The sequence below is a fragment of the Stenella coeruleoalba genome (assembly GCF_951394435.1).
Source record: "Stenella coeruleoalba genome assembly, chromosome: 15".
Taxonomy (NCBI): domain Eukaryota; kingdom Metazoa; phylum Chordata; class Mammalia; order Artiodactyla; family Delphinidae; genus Stenella; species Stenella coeruleoalba.
The window spans coordinates 23589812-23602178 of NC_137161.1; the positions used below are offsets into that span (position 1 = coordinate 23589812).

The following is a 12367-nucleotide window of genomic DNA, read 5'->3' on the forward strand; positions in this document are numbered from 1 at the left end:
GGTTCTAGGCGCGTGGGCTTCAGTAGTTGTGGCTCGCGGGCTCTAGAGTGCAGTCTCAGTAGCTGTGGCGCACAGGCTTAGTTACTCCGCGGCATGTGGGATCTTCCCGGACCAGGGCTCTAACCCCTGCCCCCTGGATTGGCAGGCGGATTCTTAACCAGGGAAGGGGGAGGTAAATTTTCAGCTGAAGCTCTCAGGATGAGGAGGACTACCTCCCATTGTGGGAGTGAAAGGAGGGTATTCCAGGTAAAGGGAACAGTTTTCCCCCACGAGTCCAGCTGGAATTGAGACTTCTTCCAGAACTACCAGAAAAGCACTGTGTGGGAAATCATTTTTCCAGCCTCCTGAAGGGGCCGCTGCTGCCCCAGGCAGGGGCTGCCACCCCTGGACTCAGCCAGTCCCTCCCAACAAAACTGAGTTTGTCTTTGCTGGGGTGGCAGTGAGGTACACTCTGGATCTGCCTCCATCTAAGGAGTAGGCTCAGGGTGGCAGCGCCCCCAAAGCCTGAAGTAACAATCTGAGCTCAGTCAACGGCATCTGGGGGGAGGGGTGTAGTGGGTACTGATACTTTTCTGTCTCTGGGTCACCACAAGTTTAATAAAGTAAAAGAAACTGTGGGTAAATGCTGCCATCTGTACTGCCCACCCCCCAACAACAAATCAGGTCCCAGACTAGACGCAAAGGTTGCTTTAAAAACACCCCAAGGACTTAACTGAAAACCCACACTCCTCATGTTTCTGGGGCTTAAGATCCTTGAGTTCACTCCTCAGCATCTCTCCTCAGGAAGGTGGGGTGGGCTGCCCCGTGACATGGAGGTAAAGACCCGAGAGTCTGCTCCGTGGGACTGAGAGGCCCCCCCCAAGCCTAGAAGCCCCCCTCGGGGCTGTGTGCCAAGAGTCCCCATGAGCCATGGCCTCAGAGGGCAGCGGTGATTTTTTTCACATAAATATATCGCACTTAAATGAGTTTAGACAGCATGACATCAGAGAGTAATTAAATTGGTTTGGGTTGGAATTCCGTTTCCAATTCCTGAGTTCAGGTTTGTAAAAGATTTTTCTGAGCACCTGCAGGCATGTGTGTGTGTGTGTGTGTGTGTGTGTGTGTGTGTGTGTGTGTGTGTGTGTGTAAGTATTTTCACTGGAAAGGATTCAAAACTTAAAAAAAAAAAAAAAGAACTGGAGCACACAGGCAGCATTACGCCATTCTTCCTTCTTGGAAAAATCCCTCAGCCTTATACAAGCCTCCTTCAAGCCCTCAGTCAGTTGTGCAGGAGAAAAGGGGCGGTCGGCTTTCTCCTTTCAAGAACGAGTTATTTTCAGCTGCTGACTGGAGACGGTGCACGTCTGGATACGAGAGCATTTCCACTATGGGACTGGATACAGACACACACCCGGCAGACTTCAAGAGCCTCAGACTGAGGAGAAAGCCTTTCCTTCTGCTGCTACTGCTGCTGCCGCTGCTTTTGAGGGTCCACTCTTTTCATGGTTTTTCCTGCCAAACCAGAGGCATCTCCGCTGCTGCCACTGTTCTCTTTGGTGTCATTCAGCGGCTGTCCAGAGGATGAGACTCCCCAAAGTCCTCACTTTCTTGCTTTGGCACCTGGCTTGGCTGGACCTGGAATTCATCTGCACTGTGTTGGGTGCCCCTGACTTGGGCCAGAGACCCCAGGGGGCCAGGCCAGGATTGGCCAAAGCAGAAGCCAAGGAGAGGCCCCCTCTGGCCCAGAACATCTTCAGGCCGGGGGGTCACAGCTACGGTGGGGGGGCCACCAATGCCAGGGCAAAGGGGGGCACCGGGCAGACAGGAGCCCTGACACAGCCCAAGAAGGATGAACCCAAAAAGCTGCCCCCCAGATCGGGTGGCCCTGAACCCAAGCCAGGACACCCTCCCCAGACAAGGCAGGCTGCAACGCGGACTGTGACCCCAAAAGGACAGCTTCTTGGGGGTAAGGCACCACCAAAGACAGGATCTGTCCCCAGCCCCTTCCTGCTGAAGAAGGCCAGGGAGCCTGGGTCCCCTCGAGAGCCCAAGGAGCCATTCCGCCCGCCCCCAATCACGCCCCACGAATACATGCTCTCGCTGTACAGGACGCTGTCCGAGGCTGACAGAAAGGGAGGCAACAGCAGCGTGAAGTTGGAGGCTGGCCTGGCCAACACCATCACCAGCTTTATTGACAAAGGGCAAGGTGAGGGGGCGGGGGGGGGCAGGGGCACGGCTCAGAGGGAGGGGCATCTGCATGCATGGAGGGGGCTCTCAGAGCCCCGCCACTGCACTGGTGGGAGACAGTGTGTGCATCTGGCCTGGGTGGTATCTGGGACTTACCTCACACACTCCAGGTCCCAGGCTGTTGGCATGTCAGAGCTGGAGGGCACCTGGGGATCACCAAGTGCCAATCCTGCAAGGTGCAGAGGGGATTACTGAAGCCCGGGAAGGAGATAAGACCTGCCTGTTGGTGGCAGAGTTGGGGACCAGCCTCTAAGACTCTTGATTACCAGGCCATGCTCTGTGCTTACGTGAATTGGCCAGACTTTCCAGGCTGCAGAGGGTTGTAGGTTTTCTCAGATGGCAGAGAGAGAAATTAATCTCAGATACCCATGGTTCTCCCACTTTGCCTTTGGCCTGGGGGGCAGAGGGGACAAGATAGGTGACGACAGTAAATGAGGCATAGTGGAGTTCTGGAACAACCTCTAGATATACGAGGTGGGGCAGGGTGGACAACAGACCTAGGGTCTAACTCACCGTGTGACCTTGGGAAAGCCCCTTCTCCCTTTGGGGTCTCAGTTTCCCCATCAGTACAACCCTATGGAGGTTGGATTGGGTGATTTCTGAGAGCCCTTCAAATATGAAAACTTTTTGTCCTGTCCTAAACACACATCATTTTTATCATGAACCCAGGAGACGATGTGCTCCCTTCACTTCTCCCTCTGCCCACCCCACATCACTGTCTTGGCTTTTCCTCTCAACTTGCTGTGTGATCTCAGCAAGTCCCTTCCCCTCTTAGGGCCTCAGTTTCTCCATAAGTGTGAAGAGGGAGGTGGACCTGATTGCTAGAGTTGCTGGCAGCTCATACGTTCTGGTTCTGGGAGTCTTGGGACTTTGGCTGGCAGGGCGGGGGAAGGGTCAGAGAGAGGAAGAGGCTCCTCATTAGAGCTGGCCAGTGGGGGAATGACAGAGGTGGGGGGAGGCACAGAGGCAGCAGGTCTGGCTGAGGTTGGGGGAGGTGGCCTGGCTGCCTGCCCAGCCAGAGCAAGCTGTGGCCCCTTGGGGAAATCATAAAATAAGTCCCTGTGCCCCCCAGCTCTCAGGGAGCTTGGAGGGGGGAGATGGGGAGTTTAAAGGCCTAATTAGCTTCTAGAGCAATATTATGAATGTTTCCCAATGGCAAATTGGTATTTAGGAAGGAAGGCATGCTGATTCGGACATACTACTGAGCTTCTTATACACACACACAGCCTTATATTTATGCGTACATGCTGAATCACACACACACGTGCACACACACCTTACATATATGCAAGGAATCTTCTTACATATATATAGACACATATACATACATACCCTTCAAATATTCACACAAGCCCAATCATACATGCATATAACATGTCACTCACATATGCATTACTTTTCATACTCACATGTGAACTGAACCATACACACACACACACACAACAACTGTCATTCACACACACACACACATTCACGTACCCAGCAGGGTAAGAAACATACACAACAAAATCATTATACTGGGAAGCCAGGAAAATTGGCTTATAGACAGGCTTTTTTGTTAACTTGCTGTGTGACTTTAGGCAAGTCACTCCCCCTCTCTGTCCCTCATCCGTAAAACAAGAACACTAAGATCTTCTTTAAGGCATGGTATAGTAGAAGCAGCTCAGGATCCGGTGTAAAAAGTTCTAGGCTGGAATTCCAGCTCTGCTTTTTCCCAGACGGGTGACCATGAGCAAGTTACTAACTTCTCTGAGCCTCAGGTTCCTCCCCTGGAAAAACAGGGGTCATTATAATGCCCATTCCACCTATCTTACCAAAGAGAAATCATAATGGATAACAGATGGGAGAGGGGCAGGTAGAAGGCAGTTCTAAGGCTGATGGACCTCTGCTATGCATCTCATTGACACAAACACCCAGAATCACTCAAATCAGCTACAGCCACATCTACAGATCAACAATCCTACTTGGTTGACTGTATAGGAAGCTCCCTTATTTTGAAAAAGGCTCCCAGTGGTTTGGGTCTTGCCCTCTGTCAGAGTGGGGAAGAGGTTAAAGAACGTTCTCTCGAGGGGAGAAGAGCTGTGGTCCTCCCCTGAGGCCTTAAGGTGACCAGCTCCCTTGGTGAGGTTGTGGGGAATGACTTATGGGTGTTCTCTCTAGATGACCGAGGTCCTGCGATCAGGAAGCAGAGGTACATGTTTGACATTAGCGCCCTGGAGAAGGATGGGCTACTAGGGGCCGAGCTGCGGATCTTGCGGAAGAAGCCCTCGGACACAGCTAAGCCAGTGGCCCCCGGCAGTGGGCGAGCTGCCCAGCTGAAGCTGTCCAGCTGCCCCAGCGGCCGACAGCCGGCGGCCTTGCTGGATGTGCGTTCCATGCCAGGCCTGGATGGATCTGGCTGGGAGGTGTTCGACATCTGGAAGCTCTTCCGAAACTTTAAGAACTCGGCCCAGCTGTGCCTGGAGCTGGAGGCCTGGGAACGGGGCCGGGCCGTGGACCTCCGTGGCCTGGGCTTTGACCGGGCTGCCCGGCAGGTCCATGAGAAGGCCCTGTTCCTGGTGTTTGGCCGCACCAAGAAACGGGACCTGTTCTTTAATGAGATTAAGGCCCGCTCTGGCCAAGATGATAAGACCGTCTACGAGTACCTGTTCAGCCAGCGGCGAAAGCGGCGGGCCCCACTGGCCACACGTCAGGGCAAGCGGCCCAGCAAGAACCCCAAGGCCCGCTGCAGTCGGAAGGCGCTGCATGTCAACTTCAAGGACATGGGCTGGGACGACTGGATTATCGCGCCCCTGGAGTACGAGGCCTTCCACTGCGAGGGGCTATGTGAGTTCCCCCTGCGCTCCCACCTGGAGCCCACGAACCATGCAGTCATCCAGACCCTGATGAACTCCATGGACCCTGAGTCCACGCCACCCACCTGCTGTGTGCCCACGCGGCTGAGTCCCATCAGCATCCTCTTCATTGACTCCGCCAACAACGTGGTCTATAAGCAGTATGAGGACATGGTCGTGGAGTCTTGTGGCTGCAGGTAGCAGCACTGGCCTCTGTCTTCCTGGGTGATACATCCCAGGATGCTGGTCACAAGAGCCCCTCCACGCACTCCTGGAATCACAGAGGGGTGGGGAAGCTACAGCCAGGAGCATCTACACAGCCTGCGTGAAAGGGGATTTCAACAGCCTTGTTCACTCTCAGAGTGGGAACTGGGCTGAAGGTCTCTTTCTATCCACAAGTCCCCCTGTCTGAGGATCTCTGCCCTTCTGCTGCTCTGACTGGCAGGGACAGGCCCAGGGAGACAGACTCTGAATGGGACTGAGACCCAGGAGGCCTTGTCTTCCAATGAAACTCAGCCCACCACCTCTCCTTACCGGGACCTTCTCGATCTCTGGACTCTCCAGGGAGGGCTCGCCTTGGGAGAGGCACAGGTGCCACCTCCTCCTTGAATTACCATTGTGCTTGATGACTTTCTGCCCCGGGGCAGATGGATGCTGGTTGGGCAGGGGTGGGAAAGAGGGGGAGCGGGTTTGGGCATGGGTGTGAGGCTCTTAGACTGTTAGATTAAAATGTACATTGATGAGATAAAAAACAAAACCATGCCTAAAACTGTGGCAGATTTCTTATTTACCCCAGGGGACCCAGTGACCCTTCAAAGAATGACTGTCCCAGAGAGGGGAGGCGGGCTGCCCAGAGCAGAATGGGACAGAGAGCACAGGCTGAGCAGGGCCAGTGCTACCTCTAACCCCATTCCTGGTTTTCTTCCAGAGCTCCATCTATTCCACTGAGGCATAGCAACAGAGTTAGGTTTCCTTTTTGACATTCCTTAGTCAAGTTTGTTGCCTCCAAAATGGGTCCCTTAAATGGGAGGGAAACTGGGGATTTCATTTCCTCTAAAGTCATCCCCACTTCATTCACCAGTGTCTGCTCTGTCCCCTCTCATCCCCACATCATACTCACAGAATCAACTGGTCACCATTTAAAGGGCCCTCCACCTCTCACTGGGGAACGTGGGCTGCCACGATCTCCTCTTCCCCTATGGGGGCATCTCTTTTCTGTCACTGACCACTGTTCCTCATGTAATCTTACCTGTGATCTTATCTTACCTGCTACCCTCCAGTTCGGCACACATTCCACCCCTTCACCCCAGCTCTAGAAACAACTGGAGCTCCTCCCCTTTACATTATACCATATATAAATACATAATTATACATTAGTAACCTCCCCACTGACCTTACTGACCTTAGACGGACCAATGCCAGACACATTCCTGCTTGGGGCTTGGCCCAGACTAAATGCCCACTTCCCTTTTCCACTAGAACCTATGGGGAAGAGCGAGGCATGAGCTCTTGGGAGGGGAATACAGCCTTCTGGTAGGGAAATTTGGGCACCTGAGTCCTTGTTCCAAGGGCTCAGGACCAGGTTCTGCCTGGCTGAAGAAAGGGAGAACCAGCAGAAGAAAGCCTAGGCCTCAGCTTCCCACCCAGGGGGCCTCAAAATTTCCCCCATCTCTCTCCAGCTGGGTCTTCGATTCCCAGGGCTCCTAGCCAAAGCTGTTTCAACAGTAAGAATTCTTGCCCAGCTCTGGGCAGATCCTGTGTTTCTTCCCTCTAGGCCTGAAACCTAGGTTGTCAGGACCTGAAGCAAGAGCCCAGGGTGGGGGGCAGCATACCTTCGAGCTACCTCCCTGGCTTGGAGGCCATTCCCTGTCCCTGAGGGGCCAGCCTGAGACTGGAGCCTAGCCCTCCCTGGCCGAGTTTCGTTGTGTTTGGCTGGGGGCAGGCCCACAAGCTCTGGAAGTAAACAAAGGAGCTGCACGGCAGACAGAGTTCTGGTGTATGTGAGAGGAGAGTGAGCCTGGAAGGGAGGTGCCCGGGGAGGCCAAGCAGTGGACTGTGGACACAGGGAGAGCAGTGTAGAAGCAGGGTGGCTGGAGACCCAAGGGCAGAGAGGCAGGGGACCAAGGGGTCACAGGTGGGGCAGGCTCCTACATGCGCTGATTTCCTGGGCTGTACGTCCCTGGTTTCTTGGAAAGTCTGACAGATTGGAGCTCTCCCTGCCTTATCCCTATCAGAGAGCTTCAAGGACTCTCAGCCACGGTGCTCTTCCTGCTGAGGCCCAGGCATTGAATTGAATGTTGTGGCTCCAGCTTGATACCCTAGGAGCTTCCTCTCCCACCTCCACCTGTCCTAGAACACTTTTTCGCAAGAGAACCACTCAGACTCTGTACCTGACCCCCTTTCCCACCCAGACTATGGGGAACCAATCAGATTGTTGTGGGTGGGAACAGCCCTTCCATCCTAACCATCTGATCTGTTCAACTGCCTCCTTGGAAAATTATCCCCACCAGGCACCCACCTCCAGTCCCAATCATAACAGGCTGCATACTTGTACAGGGCATTCTCACACCAAAGGGTTCAAGGCTTATATCGTTCTTTAGAGTTCACAAACACTGTCTCAGCTGTGGTCTCACAGCTCTGCTGGCCTCAAAAGGCAGCCCAGTTTCAAATTTCAAGATTTGTCACTTAGAGTTAGAGGCCTTGGGCAAGTCGTCTAATTCCATGAACCTTGATTTCCTCATTTGTGAAAATAAAAGGTGGGGGGACGGGTAAACGATGTACCTATTTCATGAGGCTAACTGTGAGGATACGAAAGACACTCAGCACAGTAGCTGGCACAGAGGTGGCACTCAACAAATGTTAGTTGTTATCATTATTGTGCCTCAAACAGTCTTGTGAAGCAGGCAGGGCAAGGAATGTTACCCTCTGCTCCCCTATTTTTACAGATGAGAAGCTAACAATCCAGAGAGGTAACTGCAGGTCTCCTGCAGGTCTCTGTATTCTTTGTACCATTCTTGCCACTCTTCTGGACCCCCAATTCCACGGACCCCAGTCTTGGCAAGTAGTAGAATTATCTTCCCGGGGCTTGGCGCCCTGGTCTTAAAGTATCTCCTTGGGGACACAGAATATTGTTAGTTCTCAGGGAGAAATAGCTAAGCATATAGTTTAGGGCAGGGAAAATGGGAGGTCCATAGCAGAGGAAAGATGTGAGGCCCCCAAAGCTCTGATGCCATCTCTTGGCCTCCTCCACATCCCCGTGTCCCAGGGCCACAAGCTGGAGAATCAGCTGTTCTAGGGCTTGGAACACACAACCTTGGGAAGCCTCTGACTTCACAATTAGTTCTTTTGATCTGAATGTAATGTGAGGAAGCAGAGTTAAGCAGAATAGTCATATATGTTTAGGAGTCAAGCAGATCTGGGTTCCAGTTCTAGTTCCACGACTTTCCAGCTGAGTGACTTCGAGCAAGTTACTTAACCTCTCTAGTTTCTCTAACTGTAAAAGAGGGATAATAATATCAAATTTAATGGACCTGGGATGCAGGAAAGGGGATATTCATTCATTCCATCCATCTTTGATCCATCTATTCATTTATTAATCAGTAAATATTTATTGAGGGTCTTCTATGGCTCAATACTGTTCTGAATGTTGGGGTAATAATAAAAACTACAATGTTTATTGAGGGCTTATTATGTGCCAGGTACTGTGCTTAGCACTTTACATGAAGTCTCTTATCTTGCAATGATCATGCCTTCAAGTTCCATGCATGAATGAAAGAGAAAATAAAGATCCCAAAGGATACTAAGATGGTAAGGTAATAGACTGAATCAAAGGAAATGAAATAAAACGGGGGGAAAGTCATCAGAATGCATGAAACCAACCATACAAGTACAAGATATGAAGTGTGATTTCACAACTTCAGATGGGAAAGAGATAGTGTTGTAGGTAGCTGTGAACTTAGTAGAATCAACTGAATATAATGTGGGTGCCTAAGTGCAAATACAAGTGTGGGCTTTATTAATAGACATGTACTGTACAAACCCAAAGAGACTGTGGTTCTGCTCTCTTAGCAGGACTTGGGGAGTGTTGGGATGGAGAGAATAAGGGAGAAGCAGAGTCAAGGGTGAATCCTGTGGCTTTTTTGCTTGAGCAACTGGGCGGATGGTGTGCCATTCAACAACAATGAAAAGAGAGAACACAGAAGGAGGACAGATTTTTAGAGGAAGATGATGAGGTCAGTTTTGGACACGTCAAGTTTGAAGAACTCTTACAAGGTTAGCTTTAACTAAGAAAAATGGCAATTCTTCCATTGAAATGATATAAAGAAGAAAGGATACATGCACGCTATACAAGTAGGTTTGTTTGGTGGTGGGAAGTTGAGTTTCCTTCTGATGGCTTCTAATTTATTTTTTCTCTGTGAAGCAGGAGGTGAGGCTATCTGTTCAGAGACAGTAAGAAGGGGTCAGAGTCAAGGAACGTGGAACAGGTTCCTGTTATGGGTTGAATTGTGTCCCTCAAAAGAAATATGTTAAAGTCCAACACCCCTGCCCCTAACCTATGAATATAACCTTATCTGGAAAAAGGATCTTCACAGATGTAATCAAGTTAAGATAAGGTCATCAGGGTGGACCCTAATCCAGTATGAGTGGAGTCCTTATAAGATGAGAAGAGACACAGAGACAGGTACAAAAGAAGTCCATGTGCTGACAGAGGCAGAGACTGGAGTTAAAAAAATCAAGAAACAGCAAGGATTCCTGGCAATGACCAGAAGCTAGGAAGAGACAAGGAAAGATCCTCCTCCCCTAGAGCCTTCAGATAGAGCGTGATCCTTGTCAACACCTTGATTTTGATCAGAATTTTTTTTTTTTTTTTTTTTTTTTTTTGCGGTACGCGGGCCTCTCACTGCTGTGGCCTCTCTCGTTGCGGAGCACAGGCTCCGGACGTGCAGGCTCAACGGCCATGGCTCATGGGCCCAGCCGCTCCGTGGCATGTGGGATCTTCCCGGACCGGGGCACAAACCCGTGTCCCCTGCATCGGTAGGCGGACTCTCAACCACTGTGCCACCAGGGAAGCCCAACACCTTGATTTTGGACTTCTTATCTCCAGAACTGTGAGACAATACATTTCCATTGTTTTATGCCACCTGGCTTGTTTTTTTTTTTGTTGTTGTTATGGAAGTCCTAGGAATCTAATACAGTTATAAACGGTAGTTTTGGAAAAGGGGGGCAGAGTTGAGCGTAATAAAGGTTGGTATCCATATTTGATGGTACCAATATGTTCCTTGCATGATTTTCTCCAATAGTACTCAATAACCTAGATGCAGGCATGGTGTCTCTCTAGGTGGGGGGGGCAGGGATAGAAAGACATTTGAGCAAGGGAGTTATATTGCAAGAGATAAGCAATTACAGTGACAGACTGTATGATCTGAGTTAGATAGAAGGAGAGAGATGAGAGGGTTGACAGACTACTGTGTAAAGAGAAGAGATAAAAAGCCTGGAGGTCTCAATGAGGTAGAAATGACAAGTGTCCTAGGAATGAATGGACACTTAAAGAGTAGGATGGTGAGGGAATTCCCTGGCTGTCCAGTGGTTAGGGCTCCATGCTTCCACTGCAGGGGGCACAGGTTCGATCTCTGGTCGGGGAAATGAGATCCTGCAAGCCGCATGGTGTGGCCAAAAAAAAAAAAAAAAGGACGGTGAGAACCCAGAATGGCATAAATTAAAATTTTCTTAATTAAAACAATTCTGGTGATGCGGTTCAGGAATTGGCCATGGGAATGGGCGGCTGGACACTTCACAGAAATGGAATCATACTCATAGTGTATGTAGTCTTTTGCGATTGACTTCTTTCACTTAGCATAATGTTTTAAAGGGTCAGCCATGTTGGAGTGTATCAGTAGTTCATTCCTTGTTATTGCTGAGAAATAATCTATTTTCTGGATATATCACATTTTATTTATCCATTTCATCAGTTGAAGGATATTTAGGTTGTTTTTGGCTATTATGAATAATGTTGTGATGAACAACCATATACAATTTTTTGTGTGGGCATATGTTTTAATTTCTCTTAAATATATACCTAGGAATGGAATCACTGGGCCATATGGTAACTTTATGTTTATCATTTTTAGGAACAACCAGACTGTTTTCCAAACATCACATACATCAATGTATGAGGGATCCAGTTTTTCTACATCCTTGTCAGCACTTTGTATTACATGTCTGCTTGATTATAGCCATCTAGTGGGCATGTGAAGTGGTATCTCATTGTGTGTGTGTGTGTGTGTGTGTGTGTGTGTGTGTTTCCCTCATGACTAATAATGCTGATCATCTTTTCATTAGCTTCTTGACCATTTGTATATCTTCTTTGAGAGACGTCTATTCAAAGCCTTTGCCCTTTTTTTTTTTTTTTTTTTTTTTTTTTTTTGCTGTACGCGGGCCTCTCACTGTTGTGGCCTCTCCCGCTGCGGAGCAACAGGCTCCGGATGCGCAGGCTCAGCGGCCATGGCTCACGGGCACAGCCGCTCCGCCGCCATGTGGGATCTTCCGGGCACGAAGATCCGGACCGGGGCACGAACCCGTGTCCCCTGCATCGCAGGCGGACTCTCAACCACTGCGCCACCAGGGGAGCCCTCCTTTGCCCATTTTTGACTGGGTGTTTTTTTTTTAATTACTGAGTTGTAGACTTCTTTGGATATTCTGCATACAAGTCCCTTATCAGATATGTGATTTACAAATATTTTCTCCCATTCTATACCTTTTCGCTTTCTTGATGGTATCTTTTGCAACATAAAAGTTTAAATTTTTATGTAGTCCAATTTATCTATTTTTTTCTTTTGTTATTTGTACTTTCGATGTTTTATCTAAGAAGGCTTTGCCTAAAACAAGGTCACAAAGACTTACTCTTATGTTTTCTTCTAAGAGCTTTATAGTTTAGCTCTTATATTTGGATCTGTGATCCATTTTGAGTTCATTGTCCATATGGTGTGAAATAGGAGTCCAACTTCATTCTTTTGCATTGTCTTTTAAAATTTTTGTGAATATGTATTATACCTCCACAGCTGTAATATGCCTGAGGGCAAGGACCAAGTTCTACTTCTTTGTATTTTCCATAAAACCAATGAGTAAACTTTTTTTTTTTCAGAATAAGGTTTTGAGAGTGATATGGATATTTTTCTTTCAATTTTATTTTATTTTATTATTATTATTTTTTCAGCCGCACTGCGCTGCTTGCAAGATCTTAGTTCACTGACCAGGGATCAAACCCGGGCCCCTGGCAGTGGAAGCTCAGAGTCCTAACCATTGGACTA

At 49.3% G+C, this 12367-nt stretch overlaps 1 protein-coding gene across 1 annotated transcript; it reads left to right on the plus strand.

Annotated features, from left to right (window-relative positions):
- Positions 1-1560: 1560 nt before the first annotated feature.
- Positions 1561-5261, plus strand: GDF5 (growth differentiation factor 5; the record flags this gene model as incomplete). The annotated part of the gene is made up of 2 exons (XM_079945530.1): positions 1561-2185; positions 4387-5261. 2 exons carry the CDS (start codon positions 1561-1563, stop codon positions 5259-5261), a joined length of 1500 nt encoding a protein of 499 aa, XP_079801656.1.
- Between the last annotated feature and the right edge of the window lie 7106 nt (positions 5262-12367).